The sequence below is a fragment of the Populus alba genome, chromosome 14 (genome assembly GCF_005239225.2).
Source record: "Populus alba chromosome 14, ASM523922v2, whole genome shotgun sequence".
Lineage (NCBI taxonomy): Eukaryota > Viridiplantae > Streptophyta > Magnoliopsida > Malpighiales > Salicaceae > Populus > Populus alba.
In genome coordinates this window covers 22,534,730-22,555,452 of record NC_133297.1, presented here as the reverse complement: position 1 = coordinate 22,555,452, position 20,723 = coordinate 22,534,730, and the positions used below count along the sequence as shown (strand labels likewise).

Sequence of the window (20,723 nt, the reverse complement as noted above, 5' to 3'; positions counted from 1 at the left end):
CATCATTAGAATAACATATCCAAAATTAACATACATCCAATGGTTAAATCTCCCTATATTATAACAATACCAAACTGATTTGAAAATTGGAGACCTACTGTTCAGGAAGTACAATTCCTAGTACTAGTTTTTGTTTCCAATCTTAACCACTCAGAATTTATATAACATTTGGATGAACAACATATCCAAAATCTAGACCACACCAATGGTGAAAAGATGATATAACAACCGACGAACAAGGCTCTCTTGAAGGGTGATTTTCCATAAATGTTCCTCCGGTGACAACCCTCAAACGAAGCTTGATATTAACAATCCCTCCGGTTTGAATGTAGGTGATATTAAGTATAATAACATATCCAAGACGCAACCTAATCCAACTGTGGGAAGCCAAGATACGGCTGCCGAAGTTCCTGGCCTATTGCTATCCCATAACCTATAGTTTCAAATCAACTTATTCTTTTTATTTTTTTCTTTGTTACTTTAACTTATTTCAATGAATTCTTGCAAAAATCTACAAAACTCATGTCCTCCTCTTTCAAGTTCTAGGTTCTACTCTTTGTTTTTCCCAAGCTTTATAACTCTCTAAGTATAGTCACTTGATTTGTTTTATTGGATATAATTCTTCAAAGAACACTCCCTTTTGATTTAGCTTGAAGAAATGGACAAGAGACAAAGGAAATAGGAGAAAAATGGTCTCCCTCCTATTTTCTACCTTTGTAGAGGATGTGGGTTGTCTTTAAAGGAGGAGAGGGGAATATTGTTTTATATAAAATTACCAAAATGCCCTTATTAATGCCCTTTGTGTCATTTTCTTCAATTTACCCGATTTTAAGTACTCTCGTAAAGCCTTCCCAAACTTCGATTGACATGAAATTTAAACCTAAGATAACTAATGAGTTTGGAGATTCCTTATAAAAGTTCAGCCCGATTCAATGGTCGGATTAAGATATACCATCGATATCGTAAAACTAAACAATCAATGTCTTTTACGCTAACAATTGAATTTCATGCATTACTTTATTTACTTAGATTCTTATGACATTTCCCCTTAAATTATACTCAATAAATTCAATATTACTACATCCATCACTAATTTATAAAAAAATAATCATTTTATCTATGAAGACTCTTCTTCGTTTTTGCTAGCATTACAAATTTTAATCCAATATTCATAACCCTCATTTCAACTTCCACCATACCTTTAAATTTATTTAGGGAGATCATTCTCTCCCTTACACATTGCATTTGTTATTATTTCTATATTTATTAATTTCTTTTCATATTGAGTCTCCATTACTCATTGAGGTTTTCTTTCTTCTTCTTTTTTTTTTTCTACGATCCTATGTTTATTCGGGGTTTTACAATATATGTAGAATCATCTCCATAAGAAGGGACCATTGGGAGGGAAGTAGTTTTAAGAGCTAATACAACAATCATACCTTCAACCAAAGCTATTACTATTTTTAAATATGTTTTTGTTAGCTTTTTACACTTGGAGCATATTAATTATCTACACATCCAACATAGTAAAAAAGCCACATGTTCTTCTTGTAGACAATAATTAGATCAAGTATCTATCATACCTTTATGCAAATCTATTTTCTCTTTTGTTCTCTTCATCAATACACCAAATTTAGGTGTGCCTACTAACAAGTCTTTGAAAATACATGTAGAAATTTATATGAAAGCTCAAAGCTCCTCACCTGTTAAGTATGGGCCTCTTATTAAGATCAGGCTATACAAAATGATAGTTTGCATTCCACACCTAAAAAGAAATACATTGTTGGATTATGACTAAAGTAGGGGAAGAGTAGCCAATAGTTCCTTATCAGGTTTGATGGCAGTTCTTGATAATTGAAAAACATCTAAAAATATAGGAGCATTATTTACTCCAAAAATATTTGTGTCAACAAGATGAGAACAATGATTGTTCATGTTTAAACATAAAAAAAAAAAAACTAAATTTGATCATGAATAGTTGAATCAATCATGCTTAAAGAGTCCTAATTAACCATGTGAACTAAAAATAGTTGCCCCAATGACTAAGAGTCATGATTGACCAAGGAAAAACTATCAATCATGAGAGTTTCAGTTTGTGCTAATAACTAAAAAGTTAAATTCTATTAAAGTGGGAGTTTTAGAAATATTAAACTAGTCAAATTTGTGTATTGGTTAAGATTCATATGGTTGTCAAGAATAAAAAGATTAAATTGTATTTAGATTCAATGTGCAAGCTCTTTATTTGATATAAACATTTTTTTATAGAATTATAATTGAATGTTCAAAGAAACGTATCGATATAAATATAATTAGGCCATCTAACTAATAGAAAATATGATGAGTTCAACATATGCGATTTCTTTCTACAATTTATCTATCTTTTTTTAATAGTACCTTTGTTTATTTATTTTCTTTCTTGCTTTATATACCCTTTTCTCTTTTAATTCTTGTCCCTCTTTATCTATATTCTTGTCCATGGTGCTGGTTGGGATCAATCTATTTTTTTTAAGGTTTAAAATCTTGAAACACCCATGTTTCGTTTAATTTTACTAGGCTACCACCTATCTACCCTCAAACTCATTTCGTAATTGTAATTTTTCTTCATTAAAAGATGGATGAGTGGTCAGCCATTGATTATTTGTCTATCAACAACTCTCTTATTGCTTGAAATTAAAACCACGAGGTCTCATGATAGAGATATGCAAGAAGAGCATTCTAATGGTTTTTGGTTTTGAAATTTATGCAATAAAAGGATTGAACATGTTTAATTTTAAATTAATCTCGGTAGATAGAAAGTCATTCAACTAATGTCCACTTAAGTCTTATTTATTTTTATATTTTTAAAAGTGTTTTTTTAAAAAATAAAATTGTTTTTATTTTTTTCTTTGCTTTCAATTAATATTTTTTTAGTGTTTTTAAATCATTTTAATATACTAATATCAAAAATAATTTTTTTTTAAAAAATATTATTTTAATATATTTTTAAATAAAAAATACTTTAAAACATAACCACAATTATATTTTTAAATAAATTACTGCTAATGTAATAGCATTTTGACAAAATTCAACGATCATATATTCACGAAAGAGTGAAAAGGAAAGTGTACATTCTCAAACATTTATTTCAACTCTTAACTCTATCATTTTTTTCACATTTTCAAAGGCAGCATGTAATTGTTAGATGAATTATTCTATGTATTTTTTTAATTATTATTATTATTATTAGAGTGTAAAGACATTTTTCGTATTAATTTATACTAGTTTATGTATATGTGTTATGTCTAGCGAGACCAAGATTTTTTTAGATACCAAAAATAAAATAAAATTTAAAACTTTTTAGAAATTTTTAGTATTATTATTAAATAAAAAATAATCATTTTAATTTTTTTCATTCAATATATTTTTTTATTAACATATCTCTTATTTATTTTAATGAATATAAATTTTTTAATTAGAGTAATTGTTTTTGTTATGAATAAAACATTTTATAATTTTTAAAGCCAATTAACCAAAAAAACATTAAAATAATATGATCTATATCATGTGTAATCGAGCTTAAAAAATTATAAATACAATAAAATCTTGTTCAAAATGTATTTACAAATCTTAAGAATAAAAAAAGAATTTAAATTGATTTTTCATGAAAATTTATCATTACTATTATTATTTTCATATTAGATGCATAATAAGTAAAAAAAATTACTAAAAATCAGAGAAACTTTTATGATAGCAATGTTAAAATTGAAGTGGAACTGGATTTGATATATATTTTTTTAAATACTAAAAAAATCAAAGAAAAAAAAAATCAGGCCCGGCACTTGACAAATAAGTAGCAGGCCAGGACATTAGCCCCTTTTCTTGAGAAAAAAAATATGACAGGAGATATATCTATCACGTGAAAGAAAATATTGCACGACCTCTCACCTTAGTCCCACGTACTAAGCAACCAAGCTATGAAATGCAATAGTTAATAATTGTATTAACTTGGGTTGTTGTTTATATTAATTTAAAACTCTCAAATTCAAGATTAAAAGGGTTAGGACCATAGTTTTAAAACTCGGACCGGTCTGGTGGGTTGACCCGGGACTCGGCCGACCTGGACCTGGGACTAAGTAAAAACCTGTTAGGGAATTGGCTCGGCAAAACCTGGTCGACCAGGCAGGTCGAACCGGAACCCGGGCGACTCGGGTAAATCAGGCTGAGACCCGATCTCTTTATTATTATTATTATTATTATTATTATTATTATATACATGGACACAGACACGAAACCACGTCATTTTGAGGTCTCATTTCCAATTTCTACATTTTCTTAGAAACCAAATTGAGGATATCAAAAAGCAGAGAATTTCAAAGTAAATCAAAAACTCTGTTTCGATGATCTCATGAAACATTAAAAGACTAAGATGATCATCATGATATTTTGAGACCCTTTTGATGCTCTTTTCCTTGATATTTTCTCAAGAAACAAACGGAACCCAGATGAGAACACCAATTTACCTTTAAGTCGAGGCGCTTTTCCCATCCACTTGTCACTTGCAAATCAAGGTCCAATTCTTAAGATTCACTCTCAACAGAATCATCACAAAGTTCCTATTATCTATGTATTTACTCAAAAGTCTTACCAGAGAGCTTACCTCAACTGCTATATTCACACAAAAAAAGCCTCTTTTCTTCTTCTTAACAACAGTAGCAACAATTAGAGAGACAAAGAGAAAGTGAGTGATGCGTTACCAGAGAGCTCATCTTAACTGTTATATTCACTAAAAAAGAGCCCATTTTCTTCTTCTTAACAACAACAACAACAACTAAGAGAGTCGGTCATCTGTGTTAAAATTTAACACATGTTAATGTATATGAGAGGGGAGGACTTCAAATATAAATAGAGGTATAAATATATGCCATAGGAAAAAAGCGCCCTTGTCTTTGAGACTGACTATTTTTTTGGGTTGATCTGGGTTAATCCGGGTAATCTATCTGACCCGTGACTCGATCATTAGACCGAGTCAACCACCGGGTTGGGTTTCAAAACTATGGTTAGGACATGGAAGGAAAAGAGCTGAAATGCATAAACAGAAACACGTGTATTTTGCAGTCTATTATTATTAAGGAAATAAAAAAGAAAAGAAAGAAGGGCAGAAGGGGGCAGGCTTGCTCACTGGTTTCAATCAAACCAGGCCGGCGCCAAAAAACTCCAACAAATGCACATTGAATCGAAGAAGACGATCTAAGAAAGCAAAAAATGAGCGGGAATCGATTATGCTCATTGCTCGGAGAACTAGGTTACGAAGGGGCAGAAACACTAGACCCAGACAGTTTCGAATGGCCTTTCCAATACGACGACGCACGCCCTATCCTCGACTGGATCTGCTCCAGTCTCCGCTCTTCCAACGTCCTCTCCCTCTCCGACCTCTCCCGGTTACTTCTTCTCACTCTTTTTCTCTTTTCTTTCTTATTTCTATTTCTTCACATCAGATCTAATTTTGTTTTTCAATCGATTCTCCAGGTACGAACAGTTTCTTCAAGAGGAGAAGCTTTTGGAGGTGCAATTCCCTTCCAACTTTATGTTTTTTTTTTTTTTTAAATGATTTGTGTAATTTGAGTGGGATTTTGGCTAGGGTGAGGACTTGGAGTTTGCTTATGATAGCATTTCAGCTTTTTCTTCAAGAAGAGACAATCAGGAGGAAGTTTTTGGTGCTGAAGAACCCTTAAAAGATATAAGGCAATTTCTCACTTCTTAATCATTTTTTTTCTTCCCTGCAAACCTTTCAATTCTACGCTTTATCATTTATTAATTTATGATTTTTTTTTTTTTGGTCTTAGAGATGCCACTTCGGCGTATAAAGCTGAAGCTTTGGAGTTGCAGAAACAGCTCAGGCATTTGCAGGCGCAGTTTGATTTGCTTTCTGGCCAGGCTTCTGCTTTGATCCAAGGGAGGCGGGCTCGAGTTGCTGCAACATCTACTGTGAATGGATGCCTTGCTGCAGTTGATGATACTCTTTCAGCACGAAACTTAAGGGTATATGATCTTATTTTTTATTTTTTTAAAATGTACTTAACTTCATCAACAGCAATGATAATTGGAGTACTCTCTTTATCTGTTGTTTAACGCGGGTTGCTTTCAGAGACAAAACTGCATGTCGTATTTTGTTGCTTGCTATGTCTTCTGAAATCTTTCTTCTGTAATGTAGATGAATGAAGTTCTTGGAAGGATTGCATCTACAGCACAAGAGTTGGCTCACTATCATTCTGGCGATGGTAGTGTTTCCCTTTCTGTTTTAACTTGTTGTTTTGGCCATTTGAAATTATTGAATTACAATCAGTTTTTGTAAAGCATTTCTTGTGAAAGATTAGACCTTCAACTTTAGATCTTTTACTTTCAAACATATGGTGTTTGAATCTATTTGTAAAGAGGATAACAATGTCGATTTAAAGCCTTGTTTTCAATTGAATACAGGCATTGATGCATGGTACAGTTCTTTACTCTAATTGTAATTGACCCCCCAGTGTATGGTATACTTTGGGCCATTCTCAAGCTTCATTATAGAACATAATGCTTGTTTGGATGGTTTGGGGGTCGGGGTAAGAAGAAAATGAATGGCAATATGATACACAAAAATGGAAGCTCTGCTCTTATCCAGACTTCTGACAACCAATTATTGGATTGACTTCAACTCCTAAGGTCATAGATAGAGTCACAAGCTAACAAAAAAATATATTTTGTTTTTCTTTTGATGGCTTCTATCACTATTTTTCTCACAGAGGGTGGCATCTACTTAGCTTACTCTGATTTTCATCAGTACTGGCTTCAAGATTCATCTTGTATAAAGGAAATAAATCAGTGGTTCTCTAAGCAACTGGAAACGGTATGTGGATGCCAAACTGTTTCTCTCTTAGAGTATTGAATTTGAAGTCATTTTGCATGTCTATATAGGTACTCTTAGGACCTAAAGTTGCAGAAATTTAGTCAAGGACATCCATGACCAGTGGAGTGGTATAGAAGATATTTCTGTTGACTGTTTATCTGTTTTCAGTGACTTTAAGTAGACACATTATTTTTTACCATGGCAATATTTGTTCTTGAATATAGCTGCAACATCACTTTTTTGAGAAATAAGAGACATTACTCTCCTTTTTTGCATCTTTTCCATTTCACTCTTGCTTTTTCTTAAAAGTATCTGTCTGTTCAAAGTCATGCTCTACTGTAACTCAATAAATACTGGGATCCAAAGTTTAAATCCCGACTCAATGCACTAGACAATATGTGTCTGCCTAATAATTCTGATTGAAAGTACAAGCTGTTAAGTATTCTGTTATGAACAATTTCTCAACAGTAGGATACATATTAGATCACTCTCAGTTTCAAGAAACGGTCTTTTTTATAGGTTTCATGGTCATAATGTGTTATAAAAATCAGGGACCTTTTCGACTAGTAGCCGAGGAGGGAAAATCAAAATGCTCGTGGGTGAGTCTTGATGACGTCTCAAATATTTTAGTACGAGGTATCCTTCGCTTTTGCTTCTGCAACTAAAGTTCATGATGCATCCTTTTCTTCCCTTGTTGCCTTTATCTTCCTTGTATAAGTACCTCTGCAACTAATATTATGTAGAAATACGATTACCATGGTGAGATACATGCAATCTATGTGTTAGGATTTAATGCATTAACGTTGAGACTCACATGTCACTAACATATTCTTGATTTGGACTTGCATGGGCATTTGCATATTAGTGTTGTCAAAAGGCGTGCGCTTAAGTGCTATAGGCGAGGCAAGGTGAGACCACAATGTTTTTATTAGCCTTAGGCGATGATATTCATTGAAGCACTACCTAGGCTATTGCCTCAAGCATTATACAGGCTTGGCGCCTTTGACAACACTGCTACTATAAATTATCTTATTTTTTGTTTTAAGGGTGAAAAATATAACTTTATATGACTATGTTATGGTATTTTCTTTTGATTTTCTAATGATGTAATCTTATTATTTTTTTTTAATTTATTGCATATCGCCTTGGTTCATTCGGGCAAGTGTCTAGCACCATAGGCATTTTAAAGGCTTGGCGCCTTTTGCCTTTGACAGCATTGTTGCATATACCATGTATCATCCTGTTAAAATACTGTCACTTCTTTTTGGATGAAGCAGATTTAGAACAATCCCATCACCAGCGTGTTTCAGAATTGCAACGGCTTCGTTCTATGTATGTTGTTTATCTTAGTTTTCCTGTAATTGCTTATTTTTCCCATATGGTTCTGTGCTTATTCTGTACTCACTTTGTCTTGCTCCATGGTAACCATTGCTATACCAATTAAAAGCCTTCTACAAGTGGTGGTTATTTTAATTTCATGCAGTATAGTTTTAAAACTTTTGGTCAAGATAACATAAGTTTTAAATGTTGTGAACTGTTCTTGAGAAAGAAACTAACGGCCTTTGCAATATTTATAGTGATTGACTTGCATCAAGAATCCATGTCTATTACTTCAATGACACCCACAGGTTAAATTAAGGTTTAGAAGAGTTTATATCTGAAATTGGTGGTTAAGCAATTTGTCATGTATTCATGTGGCTGTTCTATGACTTTGATTTTTCGATACATCCCTTGTCCTCTTCCTTGCTCCCTCCTATGCATAAACACACACGCATGAAAACTTGATCTTGGGTGTGGCATCATGGGGAGGGTTTTTTTTTTTTTTTTAATCTTGTTTTTCTTGGTGCTTAGTGGTGATATTTTTTTGAAACTCCTTGATTTAAGTCTGATGGTTGATAAAAATGCTAACAAATTTGACAGATTTGGAACAAGTGAAAGGCAGTGGGTTGAAGCCCAGGTTGAGAATGCCAAGCAGCAAGCTATTCTGATGGTACTTAAATCTCAAGTAACATCAGATGAAGCACACATACATCTTGATCTTCATTCTCTAAGGTAGAAATTTCATATTCTATATTCCTTTTCAGTCTATGGTCTTTAACTTCTATTTTTATGGCTTCCGATCAAGCATAAGGTGATACACTCAGTGAGATTGTTCTTTCGTACTTACATACATAGACATATGCACATATACATATATACATTCTTTGTATTTTACAAGCATATGCATGTATGCTTATATGCATGCTTGTAAAATACAGAGAATGGCTGGATTCTTTTGTGTCCTCTTATCAAAATAGATTGTAGATGATCCTTAATGTAGATTATGCTGTGGGGTAGACACTTTTGCCACTAATGCCATAGAGAAGGCTTTGCATTATTAAAATGCTTTTATCATCTGGTATAGTCTCTCAAATATGTTGAAAGTGGCTTTCATTTCTGTTGCAACCAAGGTTGTCAATTCCGTTTCGGTAGGTGTTTCGTTTTTTCAATTGGAATGAAATATTTCAGTGTCGGAGTGTTTCGGCATGCCGTTTCCTATATATATATATATATTTAACAAACATAATTCAAATTCAAGATAAATTAATTATAAATTATACAATACAAATACAATGCCAAACAAATATAATTTCAAAAATTTAAAATATTTCTAAATAGTCAAGATTAAATAGATCTTTAACTTAAAGTAATTCAACTTAAACAAAATATCAAAATATTATGAAAGTAAAATGTTTTAACACATATTTTAAATATAAAGTTAGGTCAATGTTATCAAGGCTAATAGAATCTAAAGCATTCCTTGTTTTGCTCAAATTCCTACAAAGTATAAACATGAAATAAACAACAAGAATATAAACCATATATATTAGTGATAAATCTAATTTTAAAAAAATTAATATCATTGTTAATGAAAAATAGTAATAATAATTTTCAATAATATTATTAATATCATTGTTATTGAAAATAGTAATGAAAAAGAATTTTTTATACTTGGGTGGTTTAATTAATTAAATTGAACAAGGTTTAATTTGATTCAATGACTTTTCAAGAGCGGAACAGAATATGTGGAATGAAACCGGAACGTTCCGGCCGAAATTTAGCTGAAAAATCCGGAACGGACTGAGATAAAATTTAAAATAAGATGAAAATTATTCCGTTTTGTTCCGTTTTTTGAATTGGTATGGAATGTTTCGGCCATTCCGGGCGAAACAGAACGGAATTGACAACCTTGGTTGCAACTATATAATTACAAATACCTTGACACTAATTCTTGAGGATAACATAGTAATTATGAACTTAGTTGATTTGCATTTAAAATAGTTATGGGGACTTCCTCCTTCATAAATGTCTCCCTGGAAACCTCTTTGCTTTAGCGAATCCTCTTTTGTTATTCTAAAATAACCCCTCCAACCTAAGGAAATAATTACTCTCATTGCACACAAGCCTGCAATGTCATGTCTTGTCATCCAACTTCCTATGAAAGTAGTGGCATTAATTAACAAAAATTCCTAGGGTGAATTACAATAAACCCACACTGAGGTATCATGAATATAATAGATACCACCCAAAAGTTTGAATGTTTGTACAGAAAACCCACCATGTATTAATAAAATACTACAGAAACCTACTTTTACACAAAATCCCCTTTGGGTTTTTGTCAAACCTTCAAATTTCACTGTCCCTCAAGGAACTTATATCATGTTTTTGTTTTGGCTATTTCATGTGACATCTTGTATTTATCTTGAATGCGCAGGAGAAAACATGTTGTATTGGTGGAAGAGCTTTCAAATCTTCATCACAAAGAAGATAAGTTATTATCTGAGGTTTGTTTGGGTGTATTTCCTAATTTTATCTATATTTTTTTGTAATTCTGTTGGCTGTCATGGAGTATTTAGAGGTACTGTAACTCTTATGCTAGTATTCAGCAGGATTTGAAAGCCCACATATTTTCATTATGACATCTGTTGTATTTTGCCCATGGAGGATGGCTCATTCTCCTTCTATTATTTTCTAATCCTTTTGTTTTAATTAAATCTTTCCTTTCCTAAAAACATTCAGAGAGGAAAACCTTAAGTTTGCACTTTGGAACATGCAGGAAAACCTTACCGGTTTAGTGATTGCAGTTTGTGTGGCCTCTTTTAGACAATACTGATGTATCTAGGGAAATTTTGAAGTTGGCACTGGTTAATGATATTATTTCAATCTGTGGGAACATTGGTTGCTTAGACAAAAAACTGAACCTTAAATCTGGGGGAACAGTGGTTGCATGGGTGGCTGCAACAGAGAAAAAAAAGATGGCATGGTGGTCATGAGAATGCTTAGTGGTTTCTGTTGTTTTATTCATCTATATTCTCTCTCATTCAGTCACTCACAGACACAGACAATTACCAAAGCCGGGCTTTTCTTAGAGGTTACTATATGCATACTATTTGCCCTCTAATGATTCAGCATCAATTTTTCAGACCATTCCAGATCTTTGTTGGGAGTTAGCTCAACTCCAAGACACATACATTTTGCAAGGTATCACGAAGTTGTAGCTTTCCTGTTCTAGAAAGAGGAAGTGCATGTTCAATTTTGTGGTTCTGATAGCGTTGGCTGTGAACTTAAATCAGTTCTAATTTATGCACTTGCAGGTGACTATGATTTAAAGGTCATGCGTCAAGAATGCTATATTAATCGACAGAAAATGGTATTGTTGTCAACTTTATAAGTTTATATCTTTGCATCCTGGTTATAGTTGTATTCTGGACAAAAAGTTAGTTCATCTGAAAGCAGGCTCTTGATTGCCATCATGTCCTATTTCCTTCCACAGCCTCCCTTTCCAAATTCTTTTTTGTTGCTCGCTTGTTTTGATAATAGAACCTAACATAAGCTATCAAATAGACAATTTACCCAATTTGATGTCCTGTTCAAGTCAGGATTTGATGACTACTGCTGCAATATTTGTGTTTTAGAACTGATTGTGGATGTTCCAACAACTGTTTACTTCTGCATTACTATACTGGTGTTAGATAATCCATACTGTAAATAGTTCTGAATGTGTTTGTACAAAAACCATCCATCTCATCCAATTTTCATACAAACCAATTGAGTAAATTGTTGTGACACTGATAAAACAATTCTATACTATGAATACACCTGCATGTATTTTTATGAGGATTCATAATCTTAATTTCTTGCTGCAGTTCATAAATCATCTAATAAATCAACTAGCAAGGCATCAGTTCTTGAAAATAGCTTGTCAGTTGGAAAAGAAGAACATGCTTGGAGCATATTCATTACTTAAAGTCATTGAGTCAGAACTTCAAGGGTTCCTTTCAGCAACTAAGGGCCGAGTGGTATTCCTTAATTCCTAAGCCTTTTGTTTTAGTTTCTCCGGATTTTCATGAGATTGCCACTTCTATCAAATGTGCTGGCCACCTACAAGTTCGTCTTCTAGAGTTTTTTCTGTTTTTATCTGTCATTTTAACCAAATCAGGAATTGGGCTGAAATGATCATATATATACTATGTTCAGATGAATTTTGTCAATAACTTTTTATTAACATGTGATAGGGTTGTTGCCTGGCACTAACTCAAGCTGCATCTGATATACAAGAACAAGGAGCAGTGGATGATCGGGATACTCTTCTGCATGGTGTTAGGGACCTTCTAAGTATCCATTCAAGTAATGACCGCATACCTGTTCCCCTCACAGTTAAATTGTTGTAAAATTTATCGTTTGTTGGAGGTGTACTGATTACGGGATTCAAATTTTTGCTTCTGTCATTCCTTCAGATGCTCAAGCTGGATTATCAATATATGTATCAGCTCCTGGCATTGTACAACAGATTTCTGCTCTACATGCAGATTTGATGACACTTCAGTCTGATCTTGAGAACTCCCTTCCAGAAGACAGAAATAGATGCATCATTGAGCTGTGAGTAATCGAATTTCAACTAAGTATCCCACTACTACATTGAATAGTATCAGGTTTACTTTGTTTCTTCTGTTCCCACCACAACGGTATGATTTGAACATGGGATCCTCTGTGATTGGCATGATTATTGTTGCGTCATTATATGATTTCCCTATTTAGTCACATTGTTAAACTTTTTACCCCAAAATTCAGCCTTTTGCGACAATGTACTCTTGACTAGACTAAGCCTTGCTTTCCCTTTCACTTGTGTTTACCTACAACTATGTGTTTTGCTCACCCAAAGAGGTTCCCATAATTTTCTTCGTAAGCAAATAACCAACACAAATAAATAATTTTAAAGCACACAACAAATACAGGAAAAACTCTCAACCTTTATTAATCTCATAATCAAAGGATTTCCATAATACAAGTATGTGTGCTATGCACAAAGATTGCATACTACACAACCATGATCTTCCAAGCTTATTTATAGATAAGTATGAGAGGTTATAAAGTATATAACTATCATCCCTACTTTTTAGGAAGTAGTGGGGCACTTTCCCCCCAATGTTTCCATGAACATAGTGGGTGGTTTTGACCTATGATCTCATGATCTTAGTGTCTTGAGGAGCTATCCTAGCCATGTCCCCATGTTCAACAACCATGTCCCTATGATATGTTCATCCATTTCCCCCATGATTTCATGATCATAACTGCCATAACTACTCACCACACTGCTATACATTTATCCTAAAATTTGTTTGTCTAAATGCCAACCCTCCACTGACATTCCAGCTGTATTTTTGCTACCCTGGAAAGTCCATCCTTTTAAGTCTAGTTTCATGCCAAGTCAAGAACCTATGACTCGTATAAAAATGATGCACACTGCCTGCTGAATTCACTATTATAGGTTGCCGTTGTTCAATGTTGTTGAATTCTAGGCAGTTTGCATTCATTAGTGCGTGCTCACACCTAGAACTCTAACAAACCATCCCCACCAGAAGAGTCCGACGTCCTCATCGGAATAGAGGTGAGGTATTTCTGCACTTTGTCTTCGAATTGCCACATATTTGTGTCCTTTTCCCATGAAACTTTCGAGTTTTTCTTCCATTTTACTAAAAACTCAGTGTGTCGATTCTTTTTATGCTGGTTGAGTCGACGATTATTCATGATCTTGACAATACCCTTATTAAACTGTTTGTGAATCGTTGAATGAGCTCTTTGTGACTTACTTTGTTTTGGATCTTCTTGATTTTATTGGAAAGGTCTCAAATAAATTATATGAAAAGTTTGATGAAACTTTAGTTGTTATGGCATCTTTAATCTATTGGCAGCAACCCTCACTTTTTTCATGATTTTGAAAGTCCATCATATCTCGGCATCAACCTTTAATGCTTTGTTTTCCCATAATTTTATTCAAGATTTGTGGAGTTTATTTGAGCAACACCTTGTCGTCCTCACTGAATTCCAGTAGTGTTCGTTTTTGGTTAGCATAATTTAACATCCTCTTTCTAGCCTTACGCAATTTGTCTTGGACTTGCTCAAACAATTCTTGTCGCTCCGTCGCAAACCTATACACAACTGGGTTTTTCCCATTAGATTTTTGCACAGCAATCTCGGAAGAATTTGGGGTTGTGTCCTCAAAACCAACTCTAATGGACTTGCTTTCGTTGCCAAGGACTCAACAAAAGCAAGTCTTCTTTGGTTCTTGTCCTCTATCAAAGTTTAGCATCACCTATGAGATATATAACGGTGAGATTAACTTGTTCAGCCAAGTCAATCTTCGCAACACTAAAGTATTGCTCCATGTCAAGTTCCTTGGAACTTCTTGCCCCACCGAAAGCAAGTCCATTTGGTTGGTTTTGGGGACACAAACCTAAACTGCTGCTGAGATTGTTGTGCGAAAATCTGGTAGTAAAAATCCAATTGCCTATAGGTTGGCGATGGAGTGACAATAATTGTTTGAGTAAGCCCAAGATACCTTGCGTAAGGCTAGAAAAAGGATGCTTAATTATGCTACAGAAACAAAGATTGCTGGAATTCATTAAGGGTGACAAGGTGTTATTCGAATTAACTTAACAAATCTAGAAGAAAATTGTGGGGAAGACAACATTAAGGGTTGGTGCTGGGATATGATGGACCTCTCAAAATCATGAAAAAAATGGGGGTTGCTGCCTATAGATTGAAGTTGCTAGAACGACTAAAGCTTCATCCAACTTTGCATGTAAGTTATTTGAGACATTTCCATGAAGATCAAGAAAATCTAAAACAAAGCAAATCGCAAAGAGCTCCACCAACGATTCATAAACAGTTTGACAATGGTATTGTCAAGATCATTGTCGCCTCAACCATCATAAGAAGAATCGACGAACTGAGTTTTTAGTAAAATGGGAGAAAAACTCGAAGGTTTCATGGAAAAAGGACATGGATTTTTGGCAATTCGAAAAAAAAGTGCAGGAATACCTCACCTCTATTCCAACAAGGACGTCAGACTCTTCTGGTGGGGATGGTTTGTTAGAGTTCTAGGCATGAGCACGCGCCAACGAATGCAAACTGTCTATAATTCAGCATCAAAGGACAATGGCAGCGCATAGGGGGCAACAACGAATTCAGTAGGCAGCGTGCATCAGTTTTGTACGAGTCATAGGTTCTTGACTTGGCATTCAACTGGACTTGAAGGATGGACTTGCAAAGGTGGCAAAAACATAGTTGGAATGTTAGTAGATGGTTGACATTTAGCAAACAAATTTTAGGTTATATGTACGACAGTGTGATGAGTAGTTATGGCGGTTATGATCATGGGGACATGACTGTTGAACATGCAGGCATGATTGAGATTGCTCCTCAAGACACTAAAATCACGAGTCAAAACCACCTATTATATTAATGGGGGAGAAAGTGTCCCACTACTTCCAAAAAAATAGGGATGATAGTTATATGCTTTGACCGCTCATACTTGTTTATAAATAAGCTTGGAAGGCCATGGCTGTGTTGCATGCTATCTTTGTGTATGGCACAAACACTTGTATTGTGTAAATCCTTTGTGTACGAGATTAATAAAGGTTGAGAGTTTTTGTTGTGTGCTTTGGGATTATTTACTTGTGCTGGTTATTTGCTTATGACAAGAAAATTGTGAGAACCTTTTTGGGTGAGCAAAACACGTAGTTGTTGGTAAACATGAGTGAAAGGGGAGGCAAGACTAAGTCTAGTTGGGACTAAACTGCCGTAAATAACTGAATTTTGGGGTGAAAATCTAACCCTGTGACAAGTGGTATCAAAGATTTAAGTGTTATGTTTGCATCACTATATGATTTGAACATGAGATCCTATGTGATTGGCATGCTTATTGTTGCATCACTATATGATTTCCCTAATACAAGATAATGATGATGCCTAGAAGACAATCAAAGATTGAAGTGTGTCCACGGACTTCCTCGTGTTTAGGAATTTTTATCTGCCGCCAGTGTCACCATGTCTTCTTGGTAGATCATTTTCTACTTAAGGATCCATTATATCTTTGAAAGGGTATTTTTGTGGACAAAATTTCTTCTGGTTAGGGTTCTTTTTGGCTGGGTGGTGGGGAGGGGGTTGTGATTGAAGTCCGCAGTTAAATGCATTGAAAATTGCTGTGAAACCTCCATGCTACATTTTGCTTTCTTTACCCACACAAGGGCAAGGTCACGTGATTGAAGTCCTCAGTTAAATGCTTGGAAAATCACTGTACAACCTCCATGCTACATTTTGCTTTCTTTACCCTCACACACCTGCAGATGGGGGCAGGGGGTGGGGGGAGGGAGGGACTATGGTTCAATGAAACACTTCATGCAATCGAGAAACAAGAGGAATAAATCACATGCAATCGAGAAACAAGAGGAATAACCATTCCATAGACTAGCTTTTAGTGGAAATTGTAGTTGGGAATATTGGAATTATTCACATGAATGGACTGATTTTTAGAATGTGAGGGAGGTAGCAGGCAGCTGCTAGTAAAACTCTGAAGCAATTATCACATTTTCTGTTTATTTGTTTCAGGTGTACACTTATTCAAAGTTTGCAGCAATTGTTGTTTGCATCTTCAACAACTGCACAGCCAATACTGACACCTCGGGTATAATTCACTGTCATTTCTTTCATCTTATGTTTAACTGGTTGAATGGTCTTTTGACAGTTTTTTTCCTTCTATGTTCTTGTTGGTTTATGCTCTTATTACTTAGATAACTGAGTTATATGTATGGCCCAGTGATTAATTTTAAATATCAAAACATGCAGCATCACATCTGATTCATTTCTGAAACTTCAAGTGATTGTAAATAAAAAATATTGATGCCCCTGCTGGGTGTTTCCAGAATTTCCTCTTTGAAGCATAGTTACCTGATCTTTGTTGGAGAACCTATATTTTTATCAAACTTTTCATGTGTCCTTACCGTGCCTTCAATTCTTGGAAAGAGGCTGTCTTTAGAGAGAGGTTGCTGCCATTTTGGACCTTTCAAAGGGACATGGGTGTTCTGGTGGCTTTATGGATATTAGATACAAGGACTGATTGGAGTAATCATTCTACATTGTTTCTAATATATACAGTTTTCGAATCATCCCAATGCATCAATATTCATGATGTATTTATTTCCTCTCTTTTTTCTTCCCTGAATGCACTGTCTGAATATATTAAGCGCTCATTGTGCTGTTTCTTTTGTGTTCTAACTTGACATGTTTGCACCTGTGACATTTGTTGCCTGTTTTAGACATTAATGAAGGAGCTTGATGAAATGGAAAAGATCAATGCGAAACTATCTGTGGCGGTTGAAGAGGTGACCCTTGAACACTGCAAGAAGAATGAGGTGAGCTTACATTGGTATATTATGAAAAATCATCCCATGGGTTAATTCCTACTTATAACTGAATCATCACTACACAGTATATTAAAACAATACAAGAATAACTGGACTGTCAAAATTTTGAGACATGCATTTCCTTACCTGGTTTAGTCTGAAGTGAATTAACTTGCCAAGTGGAGGGAGGATAATTAGGGGCCCTTCAGTAAGCCTTTAAAGAGATGGCAACAATAAGGAAGGTGACTGTAAACCGTAGCACTTAATGTTAAAAAAAGAAAAGAAATCAAATAGTGACTTAGCTTTTAGCAGTAAACCGCAAAACCTAATGTTAAGAAAAGAAAAGAAATCGGGACTTAGCTTTCAGGGCAACATGTTTCTTTTGCACGCTATGAGATAATAATACCTTTCTCTAGCATATCTCCAATTGCTTGCGTACATCAAAGATAGTTTTTATAATGAATCTTAAAAGAAATCGCCACACCCCTACATAGAAAGATTCTTCTGCTTCCATGCCTACACCATGCTACACCACAAGGAAGAAGTCCCCGTCCTCTGCTCAATTTTTAAAACCACACCTATTACGCCATGCATCTGAATTTCCTGTCCACGTTCATTTCTCTTGCAGATTGTAAAACATCATTCACAAGAGGTTGGACTTCAAAGGCGTGTTTTTGTTGATTTCTTCTGCAATCCTGAACGTTTGAGAAGCCAAGTTAGAGAATTGACTGCTCGAGTCAGAGCTTTGCAAGTTGCTCCACTTGATGAAACATGGAACAGCGAAATGGATTCTTTCTGCCGTAGCTTATTTGCAGATGCCACTGGCACTAGCACAAGCAAAAACACGTAAAAAAGCAGCAGCGGTTCGTGTTATTCAAAAGATGGGATGAAAAGGCCTCGCGAGTCGATGGATCAAACTCAGGGGGGGAGGAAAACAGGAGAAAATTTAAAGCAGCAGCTAAAACAGAAGGAAATTTAGCTTGTGTGCAATAAGAATTTAATGTAACGCATGTAGGAACGTAACATAAAAGTAATTGGCGGTGTTGGGTCAGAATCTTTGGAAGTGAAAATCACCGCTGCCGCGCCACCACCACTAAAAGCAGCAGCTACGATTAATGCCATTGCAGCGAAAATATCAAGAACTAGAACTGACCCAATCGATCTTGGAGAGGCAAATAAATCCAGAGATTTCTAATGCTAGTAACGATAGAAAACATAATTTTCGTAGTCCAAATTAAGAGCAGGGTTTTATTTAATTTATTGTGGTTCGTATTGAAAGCAATGTAATGGTTGTTGTAAAAACCCGCAAAATTCAATGACTCATGACACGATGTCCATTCATAACAAGTTGGAGATAAAATGTTTTTTTTTTTTTTTTTTGTATTATCACGTTCAATTAATACATTATGTGATTTTATTTATCATTTACATCACACATATATAATATATAATAAAATCACAAAAGAAATATATTCATTGCATCTATAACATAATATAATGAACAATTAACATATACTTGTAATCGTATTGACAATTTAAATAACTAGATTCTTATTATTAAGTTTCTACTATGTCTTTCTTTAACATTTTACTTTATATCATCGTGTGACCTCATGTTGCATTATTTTTTTGGTCTAGAATCAACACCAATCATTAACATACGTTATGATATGGTAACATGGTATGTTAGGCATCATTTCATTATTGATTATCATCTCCTAACTATGATCAATTAATCTACAATTATTATACATTAATTGTATGTGCAATTGACACGTTAATATTCCTACTTTAGTATATCCATAATTACTTTTAATAGCAGATATTATTATCATTATTAATCTCATTTAATCATCCCTGTTTTTCAAAATGGATACTAATAATTGAAGCTAACTTCACGATTTCTGTCTGGTTATCCAACAAGGATACTATTAGTTAAAGCTACTCATATCATTCCCGGTTGTTTGATATGAATACCATTAGTCGGGGCTAATTTTATCAATTAATCTCGGTTACTCAATATAGATTCATTAGCCGACGCTAATTACATCATTAATTCCAAATATAAATACTATTAGCCAAAGCTAATTTCATTATTCATTGTGTTTCATACTAATTCTCATTTGCTATTAAATTATATAATCTCAATTTTGTCACTAAATAATTTCACTCTAAAACTTTCAAAATTTTTTATTCATTTTTAGACTTTTCATATATATATATATATATATATAGTGTTTGGTTACTGTCTCATGACAAAAAAAGATAAAGATAATGAAGATAATTTTTTTTTTGTTGAAGAGATAAATTAGAGACTATTTATTATTTTTTATCCCTAAAATATTTCTTGTGAATCACTCTTAATTTCAAAATTATTCAACTAAAGTATATAAAGATAAAATAGTTATTATTATAATCTTAAAATCTGAAACGAGTTTCGACCTATAACAAGACCCGAGTCATTGGTTGGGAGGGTCAATTTTTTTTTTTTTAATATCTAAACAACATTGTTTTGATAGAAAAAATTTCAAAAACAAAAGTCAACATCTTTTCAACATTGGCTTTAATTAGGTTTTACCCCAGGGTTGTGAGTCTTCCTAAGTTTTTTATTAGATCAGACTAGGTCAATTATTTTCCTATTTTTTCTTACATTCAGACTTGTCTAGGCTTTGAGTTGGCTAGATTTCGGGTTGATCCACTAGATCGGTCCAAGTTTTATAACTAGAGTTATTATATTATTATTAATTCAAATATTCAATATAAATTAAAGTAGTAGTAATAATAATACACATTAAGGATAAAATAGTTTTTTCATATTTAACTTCAAACATGATACAAAGACAAGTATTATTATTAAATGCAATTTTGTTTTTATTTCCTATTATGTTTTATCTTTTTTTTAATTTTTATTGTCCCCGGCTCTATGTGAAAGAATAATTAAATATTAACTTAATTTATTTCAGTGATTAAAAAAATATTATTTTTTAAAATGTTTTATTCTTTGAAAAATATTAATTTTTTTTAATTTCAATAAATTAAAACAATCTATATATATATATATATATATATATATATAATTTTAAAAAATCAAGATTGTACCGAAAAGACAAATACTTTAATATTTGACGTAATTT

General features: G+C 33.7%; 1 protein-coding gene across 1 annotated transcript; it reads left to right on the top strand.

The window, feature by feature from the left end:
* Positions 1–5,089: 5,089 nt before the first annotated feature.
* Positions 5,090–18,784, top strand: LOC118039423 (AUGMIN subunit 3). Its single transcript, XM_035046124.2, has 19 exons — positions 5,090–5,417; positions 5,506–5,542; positions 5,618–5,721; positions 5,823–6,018; positions 6,191–6,257; positions 6,762–6,865; positions 7,417–7,501; positions 8,143–8,197; positions 8,786–8,917; positions 10,620–10,689; positions 11,329–11,386; positions 11,500–11,555; positions 12,052–12,204; positions 12,421–12,532; positions 12,643–12,784; positions 16,796–16,871; positions 17,503–17,598; positions 18,218–18,340; positions 18,605–18,784. The coding sequence occupies exons 1-19, from the start codon at positions 5,242–5,244 to the stop codon at positions 18,782–18,784; spliced, it is 2,022 nt and encodes a 673-aa protein (XP_034902015.2). The 5' UTR covers positions 5,090–5,241.
* The last annotated feature ends 1,939 nt before the right edge of the window (positions 18,785–20,723 follow it).

Bases quoted from the DNA above. Each gene is read 5' to 3' on its own strand.
- LOC118039423 (XM_035046124.2), top strand. From the start codon at position 5,242: ATGAGCGGGAATCGATTATGCTCATTGCTCGGAGAACTAGGTTACGAA. The intron at 7,502-8,142 runs GTATCCTTCGCT...TGGATGAAGCAG, and splicing joins CTCAAATATTTTAGTACGAG to ATTTAGAACAATCCCATCAC. The intron at 10,690-11,328 runs GTTTGTTTGGGT...TCAATTTTTCAG, and splicing joins AAGATAAGTTATTATCTGAG to ACCATTCCAGATCTTTGTTG.